This window comes from Zonotrichia albicollis, chromosome 1 (genome assembly GCF_047830755.1).
Source record: "Zonotrichia albicollis isolate bZonAlb1 chromosome 1, bZonAlb1.hap1, whole genome shotgun sequence".
NCBI classification, from domain to species: Eukaryota; Metazoa; Chordata; class Aves; order Passeriformes; family Passerellidae; genus Zonotrichia; species Zonotrichia albicollis.
Window position 1 is genome coordinate 32,551,904 of NC_133819.1, and position 23,256 is coordinate 32,575,159.

Genomic DNA, 23,256 nt, shown 5'->3' on the forward strand with positions numbered 1-23,256 from the left:
TCAGTTTCTGGATTGGAAAATTGTACATCTCTGAGTTTTAATAGTGTTCTTTTTGGTATTCTTCCTTCTTAGTCGCTGACTACTTCTGCTCTTGAATTCTTATGCCCTGAAACTTTCCTCAGGTTAGAGGTGAGGGGAGAAAGAATTGTAAATAAAATAACTGATTTAGATCTTTCATGGCAAAGATTCCACTGTTTAATCTGAGAGTAAAGAAGATCTCTGCAGAACTTCTTTTGAACCTGCAGATTGACAACGTGAAGATAGATAGATTGATTTATTTTTATATCCATCTATCTGGTTTATTTCCTAGATACTTAGTTGTTACAAACTGAAGCCTTTGTGCTATAAACATGTAGTTCTTTTCAGAGTAGCAAAACTAAACTTCAGGTGTGCAGACTAAGGTAAAAAAGGGTAAGGAACGGATAAAGGGAGGGTCTCAGCTGACTTTCCTGTTGACAGTAGTAAGAAAACATCTGCATGTTCTAGCCTGCAGCCTCTTGTGTAGGACTTGTGAGAGGTGTGGCAGCCCTACCAAGGTAGGAGGTTGTGTAAAGAACCCAAGGGCTTGTGAAGAAAGCCTGCAGAAGGCTACAACTTAGCCCAGGTCCAAAATGCTTGATAGTATCCCAGTTTTTGGTTGGGCTGCCAAGCATATTTTTTCTTTCTGAGCAATATTTAAGTAGTATTTCTGCTGCAGTTGTTATGATGCATCTGTGTATTTCCCATTTCAGATGATATCACAGAACCTCCCAGTGACCTCATTCAAGTCTTGTATGTATGGAATCTCCTTATGGTAGGTTGGTTGGTTCTTAAGCTGGATGGGGTTTGGGATATTATTTCCTTTTCTTTCTTCTATTTTTTAGAAGGCAGGAGGACATAAAACCTCTCTTACATAAACAACTGCTGATTTGGGGCATGGGGTGGTGTTTTGGTTTTGTTCTTGAAATCTTTTGGTAAATTAGGGGATTTGAATTTTCCCAGCTGTAATTTGCCTCATGGGTGTTTATCAGCTGATTTCTCTAGGTAATGGCAGTACTTCTGTGCCTCTAAGTGATTGCATAATGTAGGTAGCAAAAAATGACAAGGTTCACTTCCAAACAAAAGTTCTAATGAAGAAAAATGGAAAGAGAAGAGTATATATTGATTGCTGTCTAAATAGAAATAGCCCAGGTCTCAATACAGCCCTTGAGTTCTACAACTAAATACCTGGCAGGCAAAAATCTTGAGGAAATTGTCTTTATTCACTTGTCATTTCTGTTGCTTTTCTCATCTAAATAGATAGTTTTGAATCTCTGTATAGTAATCTTTAATGAAGATAACCAAGCATTTTTTCACAATTGTATGTGAATAAGAAGTGCTGAGCATTTCCACATTAAAGAACTTTTGAGATTAATGGATGGACAGATAATCCTTCTAAACATGCTGATACAGCTCTTAACAAGCTGCCTATGCACTGTTGAGATCACAGAAGTTTGCTGATCTGTTTTAAATGAAATAATTTTAAAAATACAGAAACATGGCTGAGGATGTACAGGTTCTTGTGTTTAGTGTGGTGGAGCATCAGTATCCTTGGCACCCAGTATTATGCATCACATATTGCACAGTTGTCTGTTTTTCCAAGTGACTGCTAAATCCTTTTTAATAACACAATCATTTAAAGAGGCTGACTTGATAGATCTGAATTCTAATTTAAAATATTTGCTAATTCAGACATTTCCAGACCACATCATGTTTGTGATGTGTGCAAGTTGCTTTAGCAACCAAACTCCTCCTGTGCAGATACACGTTCTGGGGGTGTTTGCTGCTGTCACAGCCTTTGTTCATGGGAATGCAGAAGCAGAGTAAATTTGGATACCTCTATCAAGAAGTTATTTAGAAAAACGATTGCATAAAATGTAACATTCCAGTTTATTATGTTTTCTTGAAAACCTTTTAATTCCTAAAAAGACACTGACTTATTGAATTGGCTGAACATCTAAAATATTCTTATGTACGATTGGTGTGGTGTTGTGATATTTTTAAAGGTGATATAAAATGTAAATTAGCAATTAATCCAAATATGACCCTCCTTACCTAGCAATTCTGCTCTTTTAAATTTTGTACTTTAAAAAAACAAAGGCTCTGCTATTTTGGGGTTCAATTTACTGTATCTGATAGCATGCCGCCTTCAAAGGCAGCAAAATGGGAGACTTCCTTTTATAGCAGCCAAAAAAAGTGAATTATACTTCTGCTATGTTTTTCATGTGTGACTGGTACTGAATGGGTATTTCACTAATCTCAGTTTGTTAGGAATCATGTACACAGGCATTTGAAAATATCCTTTAGGTTATTAAAAGGAAGTCAAATTTAAAAAAACAATCACATTATATACATTCATGGAATCACACCTCTTGAGCACCAGTGGCATTGCATGCTGCTGAATTATCTCTAAGTGATCTTAATTACTACAACTTTCTAAACTGTGTTTTCAATACCTCCAGCAAAAACTTTCATTATTAATTGATCCTTGCTTGCATATGAGCTTCCACATTCCCTGTGGCATTCATCAACTTTGTCAGTTGGTGTCTAATCGGGTTCTGGTTTTCTAAAAGCAAAACTGAAGGAAAATATGTTAACATTTTAAAATCCTGTAAACTAGGCTTAATAGTACACAAACTAATTTTTATTGTAGGATAGTATATGGTCGTGGTTAGAAGTTCATAAAAGTGAGTGCTGCTTGCATTTATTTTTAAGTATATTGGGATATTGATAACACATGTGGAGGGAGGAAACAATTTGATGGAAACTGTTTCTGTTAGGCTTTATGCCTCTTAAATTCTTCTTGCTTTCAGAAGAGCTAGTCAGATAGTCACTGACCAGATCCATAGAAATAGAATGACTGACTACTACTTCAAAATGATGACTTGAGGTTTAAAATATTAAAACAGGTTTTTCTGAAATTAATTACTTTTGCATTAGTGAAGTGACTATCTTCAATTTATAGATGTTTCACTGAGAATAATTTTAAGTGCTTGTCAAATTTGTAAGGGTTTAAAAAAATGTAAAGGGTCACACATTTTATTGTTAACAGAGGGTGTTGAGAGAGACTGTCAACACCCTGTGAAACATTAAGTTGTTGCCTTTGATGTGTAGGCAGCACCTTAGGTCTCACAGAGCTGTACTGTAAGTATGTGTCCATATGTTCAACCCACTTTGATGTGTTCAGAGACCTTGGGCCAGCAGTATCCGTATGCTGCATCACAACTCCAGGAGGTAAAACATGCCATCTGGATTCCTGGTTCTTTTACTTACCTTGTGTCATGGCTTCTTCATGGCAGCAGAAGGCCTTTTTTTTTTTTTTTCTTACTATTCAAAATTATTTGGTAGTTTACAAAAAAAAAATCTGTTTCGAGCAATCTTTAATGAATTTTATTTTGGCTGTCTATTAACAATCTCTTAGAAGGGATGAGGGACAGGAATGGGTTATCTAAATTCAAAATATATTCCAATACTCCTGCTATGACTGTAAAAAGAGTGTTTGAGATACCTTTTGTTTGAGATACCTTTGTCAGCTAAGAACACCATTTCTGGGTTACAAAAGTACCTTTTATATCTGTAAAAGATTACAAAGTACCTTTTATATCCCAAGTAAGTCTACTGATCTAGGTTTGGATCCAAGCAGATCTTATGAGGGTCATATTAGCACTGGGTGCTAATAAATTGAACACTGTCTGTGTTGCAAAACACTTGCTGTGATGAAATTGAGGGGGAAAATCCTTTATTTTTTGATAGGAAGTAGTTCATAAGACAGATGCCTCAGAAAAAAATGGCTTGATTTCCTAATCTCAATAAATTCTCACTGCATAAACACTGACATGAGTGACATACAGACTAACATTTGTACCCCTCACTGAAAGCTGCCTTATTATGAAACCTGGTTCTTCTCTCTGAACCCAAGCTGTATTTCAGGGGGCTGTTTCCAACACAGATCTTGCACAGATGAGGCACATCAACCCGTTACACAGGGTATTCTGTGTGAACCAGGCTTGCCAGAGCTCTTCCCCCCACCTCCACACCTCCCCCTTTATTGACAGTGCTGGGATCTCTGGCACCAGCAAAATGTGCATACAGATAAGGTATCTCAGAGATCTGTTTTGTGCAGCTCCTGTGGAGCACTGTGTTTCTCAGTATATTCAAAGTCTGTCTGCAGAGCTTCTAGTCCTGCTTTCAAGGTCCCCTTTCCCCCATCTGTTTCTTTTTTGAAGTTTTGGTCACAGGAGGAATTTCCCCTGACTTTTCCCTGACAATCCTGAGGTTTTTGGTGTGATTTTATTTTCTTCCACTAGCTTACTTGAAGACTGCAGTGGGGATTTGCTCCCTTATCTTCCTGCCTTTGAGGGTGAGCTGTTTGTGTTCAGATCTCAGTGTGACAGGACGTGTGTGTTGTGTTCCAGTGCTGCCTGCTCAGCTGAAATTTCTTATACATGTGGCATAGCCACAGGACAAATGCCCAGACCATATGCCCTATCACCTTATTTGGATACTGAGAGTGTCCCTGTTGTTTCATCTCCTTCTGGGGGATGTTTTGGCAACACATTGCCATGGTCCTTGTGACATTCCTCTTCACCACCTTCTGCTGCATTGCTGGTGGCTTGCCCAGTTCAAAACTATGTGGAGATTTCCCTTTTTCTTTTCCTTTTTTGTTTTTAATTTTTTTTTCCTCCAAGGAAGTATCGTTGTATGGTATGGAAAAAGCCTTTCCTCTTGGATCTCAATTTGACAGTCTGAAGGCTCATAGCTTATGCTAGCAGGCAGAGCACAATTTAAATACCAATTTCCTAAAGCTTCGATAAGGAAACATACTATATTTTTTTTTCTTCACATATTTGATCACTTTGTGGCCAGTCTGTTTGTATCAAGGGGAAGCAGTCATTTTACACAGAGTGCGCGGTGTCAGAAGTAGCAGCCTGTGGTGGATTCACTAAAAACACATTGGAGGAGTTGTTCCAATATGGTTACATTGATTGTGGCATATGGAGAGGAATTGGGACTTGCAGGTTGCCAGTCTAAGAACCATCTTTGGTTAGAAATGTTTCCCAAATTTGGCCTTCTGTAGTCTTGAACTATGAGCCAAACATATTTTCTAATGGAACATACATTTTATTTTGTAAAGGAAGAGGAATCGGTGACCAACCAAAAGTACCCCTCACCTACCCACCAGAAAAGTGGGGTCTAAACAGAGGCAGAGGGCAACATGGGTGCAGGGCAGGCTCTGGGAGGGCTTGGGTGCTGTGCTGGGTGTTTGCTGGCACCCAGGACTGTGGGTGCCCTTCTGAGGCACTGCACCTGTGGGTGTGTGTGGCTGTGCCCTGGCACTGCTGCTCAGGGAGTGCGTCTGTCCCGAGGGGCACAGGGGGTGACTGCCTTCCCACAGAGTGTGTGCACACTACGTGGGTCCTGTGCTTGACATCAACCCCCTCAAGATTTGAATCAAACTTTGCAATTTTTTTTTGTTGTTAATCAGTAGCCATAGCTGGACAGTTATGGTCGAGCACTTGCATTGTGAACGTTGTACGCTTGGCTAACTGTTTGTTTTAAGGAAAAGAGAAGACAGTTCCAAGATGAATGGACTGTCTGGATGAGAGCCACCAGGAGTGAAGCCAGCAGAACTGAGCAGTGACTGCGGGAAGGGGAATTCCACCTGTGGGCGATCATGACCACCTGCTCAAAACAGAGCCCAGACTCAAATGGGCAGAACTGCGCCCGTGCACTAATTAGGATGACCAGAGGTATGACTAGCAAATAGGGGGCTGAATACTAATTAGTAGGAAAATCGTGCAATTTGTAGCCAATGAATGCTTATGCCTTTGTTAAAAATGTAATAAACAGTGTAAAGTTTTTTATGGCCTAGCTTTTTGTGGGTTGTCACCTAGCTCCCTGCTTTGCACATAAAACAAAGCAGCACCTCGCCCCGCTGCGCGCCTGGAAACGACTACACCCCGGCCGGGACAACAGCCGGGGCGGGCCTGGCCGTGCCCTCGGGCCTGGCCGTGCTCTCTGACCTGGCCGTGCCCTCGGAGCTGGCCGTGCCCTCGGAGCTGGCCGTGCCCTCGGGGATGGCGGTGCCCGGGAGCTGGCTGTGCCCTCGGGGATGGCGGTGCCCAGGAGCTGGCCGTGCTCTCTGACCTGGCCGTGCTCTCGGGGCTGGCCGTGCCCTCGGGGATGGCGGTGCCCAGGAGCTGGCCGTGCCCTGGGAGCTGGCCGTGCCCGCGGGCCTGTACACGCCTCCTGCACCCGCCCGTTCCTCAGCCGCCCGTGCGGGGCGTGCTGCGGCCAGCTGCCTGCCTGCGCCCGCCTCCCCTCCGCTGCCTGCGGGCGCCTCCGGGTGCCTCCCGCCTGTCCCCCGCCTGCCCCCTTCCGTCCCCCACCTCTCTCCTGCCTGTCCTCCGCCCCGCCTCTGCCTCGCCTGTCCCCGCTGCCTCCCGCCTGCCGCTCTCCGCGCGCGGCCGGGCCCTGCCCGTTGCCAGCCCCGCGCCCCGGGCAGCCCGGCGGGCATGGAGCGGCTGCAGGTGGATGCGCAGGCCCTGGAGGAGTACGCGGAGTACCGGCGGTGAGCGCACGGGGCGGCGCGCTGGGGTCGCTGGGGCGGGGGACGGGCGTTCCCAGCCGTGTCGCAACCCCGGCAGCCGATCCAGCAATCCTCCCGGAGGGATGCCCTCCTCCGGCCCTCCTGAATTGGCTGCCTGGGGATGTGCGGCGGCTTCGTGGAGCCGCATGCAGCCCCCGCCATTCGCTGACGCAGCCGGAGGTGCCGTGGCTGGTGTGCCCCGGTGAGGATGTGCTGCAAGCCGTGGCTGTCAGCGGTGAAGTCACGCATCGTCCCTCGCATCCAGGGCGGCGTGAGATGGGCTGTGAGAGACCATCTGGCCTACCAGCTGCATCCTGCCCACGGCAGGGCGCTGGAATTAGGTGGTCTTTAAGGTCCCGTCCAATTCAAACCATTGTTTGATAATCGGCCAGCCGTACTGCTCCTTCAGAGTACGAGGAATTCTGTGCATCGTGAGTTCCAAGTTTTGCATTGTATAAATCCCTTACACTGCTGCGTGTCTGTGCTAGTCTTGTCAGGGCTTCTCTCGAAAGGCTGAACAAAAATAAACACAGTCGTTGTGCTGAGATGAGATCTTAATTTAGTTTAGGAAAACCTTGAGTAAAATACCAGAGGAAAGGCACAGTGGCATTTCTTACATAAGATGTGCAGTGATTCAGTGGGTGTTGGCTGGGTTGACATGCAAATGATAGCGTTGTGTTGGCACATTATTCTGGTGCTCTACAGTGCTGGCAGTGCACAAATCCACAGAAAATTTGACAAAGAACCACTCGTTTAGCATATTTTAGCATATCCAATAAATAATAACTGAAATATTTACAGACATTAATAAAATCATTTTTAGCATAGGTAAGTGCTGCAGTTAAGTCTCAATTGCATTTTACGTATTTTATTTATTATCCTTAATTAATTCCATAAATGCAGAATTCGGATGCTGCTCAGGAGTTCCGGCTATTCAGTCACCTTGAATTTGACCATAGTGATACATACATAGTGGGGGGATACAGCCCCCACTAACTTCAGCTACAGAAAACAGCATAGTCTTCTTGCAAATCAGAAGACAACTTGGATGTGATGTTTGTTGCTTTGATGGCAGTGGGGTTGCCTGCTTACAGCTGAATACTCAGATTAGACTAAGATTAATCTCCTGATACAAATTTGCAGTACAGTTGGATGTAGATAGGTGAAGTGACTTGCCAGAGGTCAGTCAAGAAGTCTGAGGCAGAGCTGGCTGGTTACATGACCCTTGATAGTCATTGCTTTTTTTTTTTTCTCCAAAAGTACCCTTGGTAGTTTGCTGTATTAATTTTTTCCTTCTCTCTTAGAACTGGTTTTCAGTCCATCAGAGCAAATTTTTTAAAGGAGTATTATTCCAAAAATACTCTCTAAAAATCAGCTATAGTTCTGTTAAATTATTAGAAGAGTAATATGAAATACAAGATTTGTTTTGCATTTACAGATAAAGTTCTGTTATATATATATATTTTTTTAAGCTGAGAAATCTACTTTTATTGTCTTCATTTTCTTATGCGTTTTTTTATGGCATGAATACAGAATTGTAGGTGATGATGATGGAGGAAAGCTCTTTACTCCCGAGCAGTATGAAGAGTACAAAAGAAAAGTATTACCAGCTCGGCTGCAGAACAGGTTGTATGTGAGCTGGAGATCACCAACTGGCATGGACTGTAAGCTTGTGGGACCAGAGACACTGTGCTTCTGCACCCACCGGTGGGTAGCTTCCCTCCTTTCACACTTTAGTGTTTTCAAAAATCAGGAAAATGTGAAGTATTCCCAAACACATTAAAGTAGCGCATTGGCAAATTTATGTAAGTTTTATGGGTTGAGAAAATTAGGTTTTAAATAGAAACAACTGTTTGTAAATGCAAATGTCAATATATTTTTGAGACCAAAATGGTTTTGTAGTCTCAGTAAATTCAGCTGCAAGGCATGAGTTAAAGTAGATCAGATTGATTCTGGTATTTCTCTCAAAGTGAAACATAAGGATATGTGATATTTATGTGATGAATAGATGTAAAACCACCTGCTAATATGCATTTAATTGAAATAATTTCACAATTAAGAGTAAAAAGTACAATTAAAGCTACTTCAAAACAAAACTGTGAATAGGAAGCCTTTCAGGTAGTTTTCTGATAAATACCGGCAAAGTTATAAAAGTCATTACTTTTCCTGTTTTAGGTATAAACAACACAAAACAGACTACGAGGAGCTGCCCAAGGAGCGCCCCATCAGCGTGCCGTGCAGAGTGAAGGGCTGCCCGTGCCAATCCTACCACTTTGTGCCCCTGAACGGCACCCAGCCCGTGCGCTGCCGCTGCAAGCACTTGGCGGAGCAGCACAGCGCCGCGCCCGGCTTCCCCTGCAACTCCTGTAAGCCACGGCGGCATTCCCGCCGGGAAACTCGGCGGGAACAGCGCCTGAGGGAGCTGTGCTCTGCCCACGGGATGGGGTGTGCGCTGCCCTTGTCACTGCCAGGGAAATTAATCCACAAACAACAGAGGTCTATGTCCAAAAAGGAGACAGAGGAGTCCTTTCTGGCTTTATTCGAATAAAGGAGAGCCCATGGGGGCATTCCCCTGGGATCTCTCGAATTTTTGGAGGACGCAGCCTCCTTTTTATCCCAATTTCCCGGCCGCATTTCCCTTCTCTCTTTCCCCATTGGCTGACGTACTTGAGAGGTACAGACTCCCGATATGCCTGATACCAAAGATTTCCCTCTAATGTATAACTCTCCCTTTTAATTTTTAATTCTTGCAGATTTTAGATGTTTTTCTTCCCCATTGTTTCTTTCATCTTTCAATGTCTAATTTCCTTTATCAGCAAACCTAAAATGTATTTGTAAAAGCAAATATCTTTTTCCATTCATCAATCAGTGGAATCCTTCCCATTGTTTCTTTTATCTCCCAGTTCTGGTTTTATCTACCAGCAGACCCACAGCTTGTTTGTAAAGACAAATCTGCTATTCCTCTCATAACCAATGTGTGTTTTCATCCTCAAAAAAGGATGACAAGTGGCAAGGAAGATATCACCTTTTGCACAGTAGGGTTTAGAACAACATCCTTAGTTTTGCCTGGTCCTGTGAAGGAGTTTAAATCCCTGAATGCTTCAGATAAGTGATTATGGAGACAGATGCCTGAAGTTAGACAGTATCAAAGCACCCTGTTTGCAGATTGTCCCTTCAGCTGCATGCACGTGCCTTTTCTACCTGAACTTGGTAGCTGGGAGAGAAAAGTGTTGATCTCCATTCCTCTATTGCCTAGCTGAATAGAACATTAATATTATAGTAATAAATATATTATATTTTAATATAATTATATAATAATTATAACAATAAATATATTATATTTTTATGTCTTTTCTCAAGTCAACAGGAAGTAGTACTCTGTTCCCAAATAATTCTATTGCCAGCACTCTAATGAAGTTGTTCATGACCATAGAGATTGTGGGTCTTGAAATGCAAATGGAATGGATTTTCAGCAAGATCTTAGAGAAGGGTTGAAGAGGAAGCTTTTTGCTCCAGTTGTCTGAGGTTAATATTATGAAACAACAGTAATTATTAACCACAGGAAATAAATAATGCCTCAAGATCTTTTAGTTTGAAACCTCAAATTACATAAGATGAAGATTTTTATTTTGCTAGAGTTCTGCACTGTTATTAAATTTCTTTCATGGAATGTCTCTATTTTGTACAGAAAAAAAGTGTAAACAGCTTTTGCTGGTTGAGAATCCTATCCCACAGAATAAACCATAAAATATCTACATGACAGCCTTCCAAGAATTCGCACTATGTAATGTGAAAATCTTAGATGAGCAGTTGGATAATTCAGACTGAATCCATAGAACACAGTGTTTTCAATATTAATATATACAATGCCTTTTGCTTAGTGTTTCTCAAACACTTCTGAGGGCGTCACAGATTTCACAGTGAAGTGCCAAGAATTGCTTCTATTTTGGAGTTGTTTTGTTTTAATGTAATGATATCAGTCTTGTCCAGTGTTGAAAAATCTAAGATGACAGATAAGTTATTACTGAAAAACTTAACTGCTTGTTGCTCTGTATATGTTGCATATTCTGTGTCCAAACATAGAGTTCTGTTACTGAGGAGTGCCCAAAATAATATTAAAAAACCTTTAACATTTTCAAGAATGTGATCAACATATTATGAAAGACTTAAAGAAATTTTTCACGATGCTCCACAAAATGAACTGTGAGCTGGGACAAGGGTGATTTGTATAATGAAACATTTGCAACATCACTTCCTCAATTTCTTGGTCACATCATTGCTCCACAGGGGCTTTGATGACAGCTTTAGATGCAGCTAGGGCAGACAGGTCAATTTACTCTGTTTCAGAATGTCACATAGCATTTGTATAACTATTTCAATTCCATCCTGTGGCTGAAGCTTAAAAAAATCCCTGAAAGTCAGTCTAATGATACTCCTGTATAGAACCTATTTTGTTGCTTCCGCAGCCTCTATTTGCTACTGAGAAAATTTTGCTAATTTTAAAAGATATTTAAATTGTGATTTGTGTAATAAGTTGTGGTATGATTAGCCCTGCAACAATGATATGTGCTATACATGGAGGGAATTCTGCCAAAATGCTGGCAGGTTGTCAGCTTTACCCATGTCAGAACTTTTATTTGTTTTAAGTGGACGGAGAGGTGTGTTGCTATTGACAATAAATGCAAGTTGCAACATAGGAAATACAGTTAGACATCAGAAAAGTAATTTCTGATCCAGCATTGGTTCAGGCTGCTCAGAGAGGTGGAATCTCCATCCTCAGAGATACTTGAAACTTGGCTCAGGAAGATCCTGTGACTGGATGGCCCTCATGGTCTAATCCCAGGAGTCATTCCTTCTCTTTTAAACAGCCTTTTCACAGAGCTGGATGCTTAAATCCCATCACTATCTCACTGATTTATTTGTTTCTCAGGTTCCAAGTGTTCAGGCTTTCACAGCTCCTTTACCTGTGCCTGTGGTCAGCCAGCATATGCTCACGAAACAGTTGTGGAAACCAAGGAGGAGCGCTTAGCCCAAGGAAAGCCCGTGGGGCAGGATGTTCCTTACGCTGCCATGGGAGGACTGACTGGTTTTAGCTCTCTAGCAGAAGGCTACATGAGGCTTGATGACAGTGGAATAGGTACGTGCAGCTGAAACTTTAATTCTCCACCTTTGAAAAGTACTAAATCAAAATAGAGTTTCAAAGTTTGAAGGCAAGTTGGATGAATAGGAGTAGAACGGCAGAAAGACTGTCCTTTTCAGCTGTCCTCAAGGTTTTAAGGGATCACATTGTCCTACTTATTGTAGCGAGTTGATAAAAAACTCTTTTCCAGCTATTCTGATGTTCAACCCAGTTGCTTTTGCTTGAAATGCAGCATATCTTTTAGAGAGAACCTGTAACTTTTAATACTTCCTGTAACCTAGTACTTCCATGCTCTCTTTATGTTAGTCCTTTTGCCTAATTCTGTCGAGGTATTTCTTGGTTATATATTCACAGCAATTTTGTTTCCAAACTCAAAGGTTAATAACTGTTCAGCACAAAAAATAAGAGGTAGAATTGGTAGAACTTTTTAACACACATGTTAGTTGTCTCAATACTTTTTCTGCTCTGTAATTTTGTGTCATTTAGTAATGCACATGTTTTGTCCTGAAATACTGTTTATCTATTATTGCCACATACCCATTATTTATTTTTTAAATTCTGATCTGGATTCCTGGATTTTTCTGAAGTTTAGAAACTAAAACATAACTGTAGTGATTGAAGAAACAAAGCTTTTCAATGCCTTTGAAGCCATCCTTGTAATGCTTTAGTCAACTCCAGTTTACGGGGTCTGCGCTGAGAGTTGTAGATATAAATCTGTAACCTTGTTCTGACCCCAGCATGTGTATTAGGACTGTATCTCCTGGAGTTAATTATTGTTTCCATTCACCTTATTTTCTGACAGGTGCTCCTTCTGCTGAACTTTTAGAAGCCCCGGTTACTAGCATGGATCATCCATTTCTAAAAGCATTTCAGGGGCCTTCAAGTTCCACTCAATCCATGCCACAAATAGCAGGTGATGTATAAATAGGGTAATACTGTTATACAAAAATAACTTAATATATAATTAATTGATTTTAATAATGAATTGAAGGATGCTCAGGGCATTAAAATGAATATTGAAGCTTCGCTATGTGATAAGCCAGTACAACATTCATGTACTTCAAATGCTTAGAATAACTTAACGCTTGTTGTTTTTGCTTGTGATGTGTGTTTTACCTGAAATTATTTTTGTCTTAGTGCTTGTTATCTTTCCCATCAATGGTATCATGTACTCATTGGATCAGTTTTTAAAATTCTTAATTTCTCTTAGAAACTCATCATATCTGAATGGGTTGTACATATTCAGCACAATCCTGTGAAACTGCCTTGTGCCATAAAGCTTTTTATATGTGGGATTATGGATCACTTACACTTATTATATGTCCCTTATTTAGTACAAAAATGTACCAATAAATTTAACAGTTGAATTCCTTTAAAACATTTATAGTATTTGCAAGCCTATTTGAAAAAGGTTTCTCTTTGGTCCCAAATACTGGCTTTTGTACTTGTCTATAAAGGTGAGTTCTCGTTTTAAATGGGTTTTGACAAATATAAAACATAACTAACAGAATAGCAAGTATCATTAATAAAAAAAAGAGTTTTGTTTTCTGTTTATGTTTTGTTTTTCAGGTAGTTCAAGTGCCACAGGGCAAGTTTCTCACAGAAAACAATCAGAAGCTGATGACATGGCTTACTTTGAAAAACGCTATCAAGAACGGGCAAGTTATTACATTTATTGCTTAATTTAAATACACTTTCACAACAGGATATCTAAACTCCATAAATGTATAATTTAAATGGCATATAAATGCATTATATAATTCCTTCTCAACTGCTGAGAAAGCTAGCTTCTTAACATCAATTTAAAAATACAGTTATGAGCTACTACAGGATTACAGAGGTCAGTCATGTGTAGGATGGCATTTACCTTAACCAGGCAGATTTTAATTGAGGTAACTCTCTGTTACAGAAAACCAAAACATTTTACTATGTGACAGAAAGAAACAACAACTCAGAGTCACAGAAACTCCCTTTGACATTTAGGACTAGGTGTTTGCCACCTCACTTATAAAAGTTTGTTTTTTAATTTTTTTTTAATGACTGTTTGGCTAAATTTGGTCTGTCTTTCTTAGATGATCTGTATCACCCCCTTAGAGGTGCCTCCTCCACCACACTATTTTTAGTTTAAATGCCCTGTGGTGTAGGTTATTCACATGTTAAAATACCTATTCTTTTCTCACACTAGCCCTGTAGCTCCACCATCTCAGCTGAAGTATGTCTTGACTGTTTATGAATTCTTTTGTAAAGCAATGTTGCATAATCAACTTTTGAAATCTAAACTGTTTTGCTATTTTGCTTGCTGGCTTGCAACAAGGTTTTGTTAAAGAGAAAACTGGTCTAGCTTTGTGAAATTCAAAATAGTTTTCATTGCTTTGTAAATAATCAGAAAATATGGACAGATGTTACAAATATTACATTGCTTCATAGAAAACATCAAATTCAAATTTCTCTGTTTCTTTTTCCCCCTGAGATTTTATTTTCTTTGCAAAAGGTTGTAGAAATTTTAGATAAAAACCTCAAGCCTCCAAAGGGAGAAAAGTGATTTAAAATGCATTTTTGTGTTGACCAACAACATTTGCTTAGCAGTAAGTTAATTTGTAGACATCCCAATGAGGTCGTGTTTCCTTTTGGTATTATTTTATGATGGGAAAAAGCATGTTAATTCTTTCTTTCTAGCATTTTAAACAGCAGTGTATGTGTTAGATGGGATGCAAAAGTCTCCATATCCCTTTTATATAATTGCTCTAAAAATTATTTCATTCACTAGTATAACAGTTCTTGAGAAGAATTGTAGCTTCTAAAACCAACAGATATATTTGTTTGGATAAATAGTCTTGCTACGAAATGACAGAGTGAAATGTGTATATGTTGATAAATTTTACAATGCTACAACAGCCTGTGGTGTAGAAAAAAATCTTACAGGAGGAAGTAATGGCCTTGTGGGTCAGCAGGGAGGCTCTGAGATGAAGGTTCAGCACCCTTCCCATGTGGTTTTCTGTGTGCTGGTTCGTCTATCTGTGTCTGTTAGACATCTGCAATAAAACTGCTCCACCTTCCATTGACATGGAGATAAACCCTGGACATTCCTGAGGCACACTGGCCTTGAGGGATACTCAAATACCTGAACTGCCATTAGCAGAGATAAGGCGGCCTGGTTTCCTTAGGGAAGGAGCTGCAGTGCCATGGAAGTGCTCCCTTGTGAGCAGGGCTGGGTTGGGATAATAATGTTGTGTACCTTTCTCCACTGGATGTATCCCCCTGGTAAATTTGTGACTGGATGTAGACATTTAATATTGCATTGTTAGCTGATTTGCAAACCAGTGTTTGAACCACTGCTGGTGTCTTCTTTTGTTACAGCTGAAAATGGAGACGGCTGCTAAACAGAAAGAGAGGAATCCAGCGCCATCAAAGAAGCAACGAGATTAATAAAGATTATTATTGCATTGATTATTGCATTAATAATCAATTATTGCATTGATTATTTTTCTCTGTGCCTACCTGCATAGTTGTATTCATTTATTTATTCTTTTGCTTTGTTCCTTTGCTGAAATTAATTTTAATTATCTCATTGTAATAAAATGTGTTCTTTAATCAATGTGTTTCTAATCTCCAGACCTGTTACACAGATATATCTTTGAAAATGGAGAAACATATTTAGAGAGTTGCAGGTCTGAGGGTTTAAGCTCTGAGAGTTTAAGCTCTGAGAGAATAACCTTGTATTTATATATTAGATTGTAGGCGGGCAAAGAAAAGATGTCTTATTCTTAGACTTTTATGATACATCTTCTTTATTTGTAGAGTCCTTTAAACTCATCTTGGTTATGGATTTTATATGGTGAGATTTGTTCTGTTAATATTGACATTTTAATATTTTCTTTAAATCTTTTTTCCCTTTCTGTTGATTTCATCTCCTTGACATAAAATTCAAACATACCCTTCTTCTCTCACACTTCTGTAGGCTCCATTCTTGCCATCATATAAATGTTTTTTTAAAAATATGACATTCTATACAGTTGCAAACCCACTTCCATGCTTATGAGTTACTTGAAGGGATCTTGCTTGTATACTTTATCCCAGATTTCTCTAGTGGTACTATTCCCCCAATTCTATTTGTCTGTTACTATACATAACAATTATTACACTAAAATTCTGAAAACCTTAAGTGGCAATAGGTATGTTATTTATAGCATATAAAGCAATAATTGCATGCTGTTTGGTACGTACTTATTTATCCAAAGTTTCATCATGTCTAATCCTACACAGACTGAATCACCTCAGGGAGATTTGCTTTTGTTTTCTTTGTTCATATTCACAGCTGTGGCAACTTATGTTGCATTAAAGGTAGCGGACAGGAGAATATAAAATTGTGAATGTGTGGTGTATGTATTCTGCAAAGCAGCACAGCAAGAACTTGGTACAGAATAATTGGCAGAGAGTGCAGCTTAGGGGGCAAAAGCAGAGCCTGAGTTAACTGATTCTGTTTTGAGAACAGAGAGGTGTAAGTCAGTTTCTTCTTAAAAATACCTGGAGGTGTCTCTTGAACTGGAGAGGAGACCTTACAGGAGGTGTACTGAGATTTTACAGCAAGAACTGGGAGAAGCCTGCAAAGCTTTTTTTCCCATTGGAGAGAATGCCTGATTGTGCCTGATGGGCAAAGGAAAAGAGGTGAGTTTGAAGGCATTTACTGCAGGGCAACTTGGGTTTTCTCCAGATATCACCTGTGGTGTGGAGGCTCAGTTTTAAGAGAGCCTTTAACCTTTTACTCTGACCTATACTGTCCTTAGTACAGATGCCAATCAGAGAGACTAATCTGTTATTTAAATTTAAATGCATAATGCATCAAAGTCTCTAATTAATCTTTTAAAAGTACCTCTACTGTTAAATTCTACAGTTACAAGCTGTTTTAGCCTAATAAATGAAAGTACTCATTTGAGCTCCCTCTTCTGGCCCTGGCAAGCATTCCATTCTACACATGCTCTGCTGGGTCTTGAAAATAAATGGGGTTTTCACAATGTAATCACAAGAAACCAACAAACATAAATAACATTAATAAAGAAAAGTAAAACAAAAATACACAAAATTAATCATTTTTCAAAGAGATTATTACAAACATAATTGTGGAAGTTTAGTTTCCTACTTATCCCTGTTACTACACCCATTGGGGAATGCAGTTCTGGAAATGTCTGTGTGTGTGTTGCAGAAGTCAGCTTTCTCACAGCAAAATATTGTTAGAGAGAGAGGTTACAAAGAGTTACAAAAACTTTTCTTTTGTGTTCCTTTTGATACCGAGAGCATATATTCTAGGAAATAATTTATTTTACATTTTGAGTTGACAGTATTTGTCTGTTTTAAATGTTAGCTCTGCCAAATTCAGACCTACTAAACTGTACTTTATTAATCAGAACCTGGTTTTATTAAAGTAATTTAAAAAAATATTTTGTGCTTTAATTTATTTGTTGCTTCCACACTAAGGATATAAAAAAGTTACTACATTTATTTAGTAGTATTTCTTTTTAGTTGGAAAATAGGTTGAGTCATAAAAATATCAATGCCATTAAATACTGCTTAGGAGTTCTGACCACTTTTCACTCATGTTGATGATGTCTAAGCAAAAGAAACTTGCTTTCCTTACTAGAAGGCATGTTTTTGACTTAGTATTTGCATACTACTTTTTTTCCTGAAACTTTATTGGTATCTATACATGAAAAACCAGGTACAATATATCTCATAACCTTGCTGTCTGTGAAAACTGGACACTTATGTCATATCTTAAATGAAATTTTAATTTATCCTAAAAAACCAAGAATTGTTTTGCAGGATCAATATTGCAACCTCCAATTCTGCTCAAAAATTTCTTTATACATCTTTTAGAAAAGATTTTTTTTTTTAATTATAAAAGCAGAGATCAAATGCTAGTATGTGTGCCATTAGCAGTGTTCATTAAATAATGAGCTGGATTTAACAGGTACTTGATGGTTTGTTTTCCTGAGAGCAGCCATGAACTTTGAACAAAATATCATGGGACAGATAAGTTACCAATTCATCTGTGTGATTTATTGGGTGGTTGTATATCTGTCGTTCAGCTGGAAGCATTACCTGTTTCTGAGCCTAGTCCAAGGAGTCAGGCACAGGGAAAAAGGTTTGTTCTCATGCACATGAGCTCTCTAAGCTGTTAAAGCCTAATTGCATAGGCCCTGGGCTGTGCTTAAGCATGTCTTATTTTTAAAATAGCTGGCATTCAGATCAGTATTTTGCCAGCATTATAACATTCCTTGAGTGCACAACAGCATTTTTCCTCTAGTTTGGATCATCCTGTGAAAAGGCTCAGATGTTCCTTGGCTGTTAGGATAGTGGACAGTGGTCAGTGATCCTAAGTGGAGAGCAAGGAGCTCCTCTCCATTCTGGGTGGTTCTGATCCTAAATATAAATGTCTGTCTCTCTGTCTGTCTGTCTGAGGTTTGGGAGTGAGGGGAATGCCATGTGTGAATTCACAACCAGGGATGGCATCCGTGCAGTGACTTTGTCAAGTTGTCAGTGTCTTTGTAGCATGTTGTGCATATTAAATGACTGGCAGGTCTCATGGCTGTGTGTCCCTGAGCCTCTCTAGAAGTAGTTTATAGCCATGTAAGTAGTGATAGTATTTGTTCTTAGCACAAATAGAATGGAAAAAAAAAGAACAAAGGTTTTCCAGTCTAGAAGACCTTGCTGTTATGGGATTTTTTTTTTTTGTAACTAAATATACTATTTTTGTCTAGAAGCCTACTCTTGCCTTGGAGCTTTCAGTCTCTCTCCTCTGGCAGAAGGAATCATTAGGAATCATTAGGAATCATTACACTGATTTCAGCTCTGATTTTCCATTCACTGTACCATGCTGTCTGGCATGGCTGGGCTCTGATCCTTTGGGCTCCTTTAGTCACCCCCCTGGGGGAGGACCCAGGCTCAGCCATAACCTGTCCCCTGTGTGATGCTGTGTGACAAACAGGATGGGAACCTCACACAAAGTTTATTAGTTGAGTCACGAGGTGCAGAAAGGACTCCCTTGCTTTCTGAACTCCTCACAGAGGAGTCTATGTGAGGCTGGAGCCAGTCTTAAACGCTGACTGAGTCAACAGTTTATGTCTAAAGGGTTATCCAGGTGCTATTGAACCTTTGTAAAACTTTGTCCCATGGAATTAAGGATGGCAAACCAGATATATTTGTGTAAAATATTTAGTCTACATGATTAGACTAAAATATCTTGATCAGAATTATTTACTCCACAGACAGATGCTGTAACTATTAGTATAGTCTAATTCTCTGTTTTTAAGCACTAATGAAGCGGTTACGGGAAAGTTAGCAAAGCCAATTAATAAGCAGAGATTTGTAGAGGGATACAGTATGGGTAAATGAAGGTGGTATAGAATGTAATCTTATCCCCCAACGAGTTGCAGCTGGAGCAATTAAAGATTAAATTAAATTAATTATTTAATTAAATAAATTAATTAAAGATTAGGAGCAGGCCTGGTCTTAACAGGCCACACCTGTAGCCAATAAGAACAGTGGCATAAAAGAGTGGATTGGTGGGAACTGGAGTCAGATGGCTGCTGCAAGGACCAGGATCAGTCAGTGTTTAGAGGAAATGCCTATGCGAAACCTCGGGGAGGTATGAAACTGGTGCTGTGAATTCCTTACACTATAATGATAATAGAACTCTTGATATATAAGACGACAGAGACTGATGTTACTGACTCATACCAAAGACTGTAGGCAAGTCTCTTTCGTTAGTCTTGAGGAACAACCTAGAGGGGCACCCACAAACCCAGGGGAGGATCTCCACACACTCCAAGAAGGGGGATGTCAGAAGACCCCTGAAGGCCATTAAAGATTGGGACTGATGAGTCAGAAATCTCCAGCCAGCTGTGTCACTTCAGCAGCTTTAGATAAGTTATCAGTAGTATCACTTTTCCCTTCTTTTATCAGGCACTTCACCAGGCCAGCTACATCTTCACCTTATTCTCAGGATGTTTCTTTTTGGAGCTGATGAGTCAGTCTGCTTTCAGACTTATTCAACACCAAAAGCAGCACAGATAGCTTTGCAAATAGGGTATTGTTCAAGTTAGTTTACCCCATTCTAGGCAGAGTATCTGGTTACACACCAGCTGAGCACATTCAAAATTATTTGATTATACCTGAAGTGCTTAATCTTATGCTCCCTTGCCCAGCAAGTTTCTGTATATGTGAGAACAAAAAATAGCATATGTTTTGGAAAAAGAAAAATCTAATTCAGATTGCAGAATTTCAAGTACTGTTGTTCCCCTTCAAACTGAAATCAGTTATTCTTTTCTGTAATGTCAAAAAGAATTGCTCATCAAATGAATACATGATGAGTGAGAATTTGTTGCACAAATAAGTTCATAGCTATGCTTTTCTGAATATTTGGTAGGCCAAAAAATAAATGAATTTAGGGCTAAAATATTTGCTGTTGACTGAAGAGTACTGTAGGAGGCAGCTAGAATCCTGCTGGGAGTGTATCTCCTGCCCTAAAAGCATCAGTTTTTATGTAGATGGGCAGGAGGATGTTGAAAGAGGGGAGTGAGGAAAAAGTAAAAATACCCAAACAATGAATAGTTTTCTTTAATGTGAGGGTTGCAGCAGAGAGAGGGGGAAATCCAGAAGAAGTACCACAGGCTGCCTTTCCTCTGTGGTCTGCTGGCTAATTGGTGTGTGCTTGTTGGTCAGAATCTGTGTGGCTTTGAGCCAACTGCAGGAGGCAGTGCTGCTTGTCCTGTCCCCAGCAGGAATTCAGCAAGGTGGACCAAACTTTTCTCATTCTGCTTATGGAATAACTTTTTCTAATAAAGGGGGTTTTAGATTTAATAATCATAGGTAATTCTCCTTTGGGTTCTTATTCTGGCTTTGAGACTCATTTAGAGTGTCTTCTTTAATACTGTAAGGTACAGAGTGTAGGAGTGTGCTTCTAAGGTTAACAAAATATTCAGTTGCACAGGCGTTTTCATTCCAGCTCTGAACTCTGGATCTTTTCCTTTGAATTACAGGTAGAACGTTGTCTACCAAAAGCCATATTTCTGGAATTGACCTTGTTTTACAATGGTGCAGATACTAAGTTATAAGAGAGGAAACTATGCTTCCCTTAGCCAACCTAAAACCCAAGTCCTCCATGTTAGGAGGAGTATGCCAGAACTGCTGTCTCCTCTGATTTCGGATACCAGATACATGCTAGCATTTGTGAGGAAGGATTGAAAAGTAAGATTTGCATACTGCTTGCTGGTAATTAAACGGTTAAAAATGTTCATTGCAAACTGTTTCTCTGAGGTACATTACCTGTCCTGATGTGATTCATTAACTCTTGGAAGAAAATGAGAGCAGGCTTGCAAATGCACCTAAATTATGAAGACTGTAAGCTTAAGGTGGGGCATTACTTGTCTCAACAGCAGTGAGACTGTTTTGATTTAATTTTTGGCTGTTATAAGCCATCAAACACCAATGAAAAATGACAGCTAATAACTTGTATGGTCTCTCCACACTTCAAATGTCAGGAGATGTAATGACTTCTTGGAAACAAATTGTGCGTTGACAAAGGCTTGTCCTGAGACTAATGCAGTTTTTGGCAAACCTGGTTTTAGAAAGGTAAGTAGCTTGTATATGTGTGGAGTTTGTTTTTTATCTGCATGTAAAAGCTTTAATTCTATGCAATCACTCTTCAAGGTACTTGTTAATCTTTGAATATGTTGTGGGTTATATTCTCTTAAGTTCTCTTTAAGAACTGTTGGCTCTCCTAAAGAAAATACTTATTTTGTGTGAGCAGTTTTGCTGCACTTCACACTTCATTGAAATTATAGAAACGCTGTTTTGGGTTTTATTAGCACTCAGGAAATACTACAAGAATGGTAATACACAAAATGCTGAATTCTCTTTCTTCGTCCAGTATACATTATGGGATTTCTTTAATGAGAGAGCAAAACTTTTTAAGAGAGCTAGTTCTTTGTTCCAGCTCAAGAAGCAAAAAAAGATCTTTTAAAAACCTTTAATATTGAATGTGCTGGACAAACTACTCTTGAAAAGACAAGGACATATTTAATAGCAGTTCTATGACAAGCATAAAAAGGATGATGGCAGCTTTGGTTTTGCATGTGAACTACTGATAATTTTGCCTATTGCAACTAAGCCAAAATTAAAAGATGTGTCTGAACTTTTTCTGTGTGTAGGTAAAGGACTTTGTACGTTTTTCTTGGAAAAGGAAGTAAACAAAACCTGCACGTTTATTTTGTGACTGACCTGTTTCTTTGTCATGTGTATTAAGATGTCGCTGTCAATAGAATGTAGCAACACATTAAGACAACAGGCTGTTGTGTGATGTGTTGGTATTTTTCTAGTCACTAAACTTTGATCTATTGTTTTTTGATTTTAGAGGATTTTTTTGAGGCATTTGCATATACTTTTATGAGAGATAAGATATCAAATGCATTGCTTTTTTCTCCTGTAATTCTGTCAGGATAATTACAGGAAAGCGTAGAAATAAGATCTGTATCCTATTCCACAAATACCAGTTTGAGGTATGCTTATGGCATTCTTTATCTTTTTATTTCCTAATTTCATAATGGCATTCTTTATCTTTTTATTTCCTAATTTCTAAATTCCTAATTTCCTTTATTTCCCAATTTATGGCGGCTGTTCTTCTGAAGACAGCTATTGATACAGCAAGAGATCAGCAGTGAATAGGCAGGAACTGTTTTATTAAAGTTTTTAATTGTATGTCAGTTCTACATACAAAATGATAGTAATAAATGAATCTTTCTCTTTTTGAAACCTGCAACATGAATGCATTTTAAAACAGTGAATAGCATGGGACACATTCAAGTGACCTGTAATTTGAAAAAATTGTAAGGAAAAGACTGGCAAACATGACAAATTTACAAAGTGCTGTTTGTATCTCTTGATAAAGAGATTCACGAGCGATAGTTAATGTTGGTAAGAAATGTAATTTAATTTCAAAACTTCTGTCTGATGGTAATGGTAGGCTTTGTGTGACATGTCAGCACTGATGGAAAAGACCTGAAAGAGCTGCTAATCAGTATTAGGAGACTGATACAGAGGGCTAGTAGTTCCTATTTAAAGTGTTAATGTCTAGAAAGGTCCTTTGGCATGGAAACATCAGATTACATTGCTGGTCAGGAAGAAAGTCTTCTATATTGCTTCTCAATTGCAGCCTTTAGAGGAAAAAAGTTGCCAGCAGAGATCTATTCTGTTACTTAAGTTTTATCACTGAGCTTTTAGACAGATGCCCCTGTAAGAGATTTCACTCAGTTCCTTCCTCTGAAGGGCATCTGGCCTTAGTATGGACTATTGTGTCCTCGGCAGCGTGGACACTGCTTGTATTCTAGTAGTTGTCAGTGCACATTTCTGCTGGAGGTTTGCATAATCTCCACGGATTTCTGTGTTATCTCATTAAGCACTATCAGGTGACTGTGGAAAATTTCAAATTCTGAATAGACCAAACATGTTTAAAATT

The 23,256-nt window shown here is 39.4% G+C and overlaps 1 protein-coding gene across 1 annotated transcript; it reads left to right on the plus strand.

The window, feature by feature from the left end:
* The first annotated feature begins 6,277 nt into the window (after positions 1-6,277).
* Positions 6,278-17,161, plus strand: FAM221A (family with sequence similarity 221 member A). The gene is made up of 7 exons (XM_074537444.1): positions 6,278-6,589; positions 8,141-8,314; positions 8,783-8,973; positions 11,538-11,744; positions 12,550-12,660; positions 13,317-13,405; positions 15,105-17,161. The coding sequence occupies exons 1-7, from the start codon at positions 6,534-6,536 to the stop codon at positions 15,171-15,173; spliced, it is 897 nt and encodes a 298-aa protein (XP_074393545.1). The 5' UTR covers positions 6,278-6,533; the 3' UTR covers positions 15,174-17,161.
* The last annotated feature ends 6,095 nt before the right edge of the window (positions 17,162-23,256 follow it).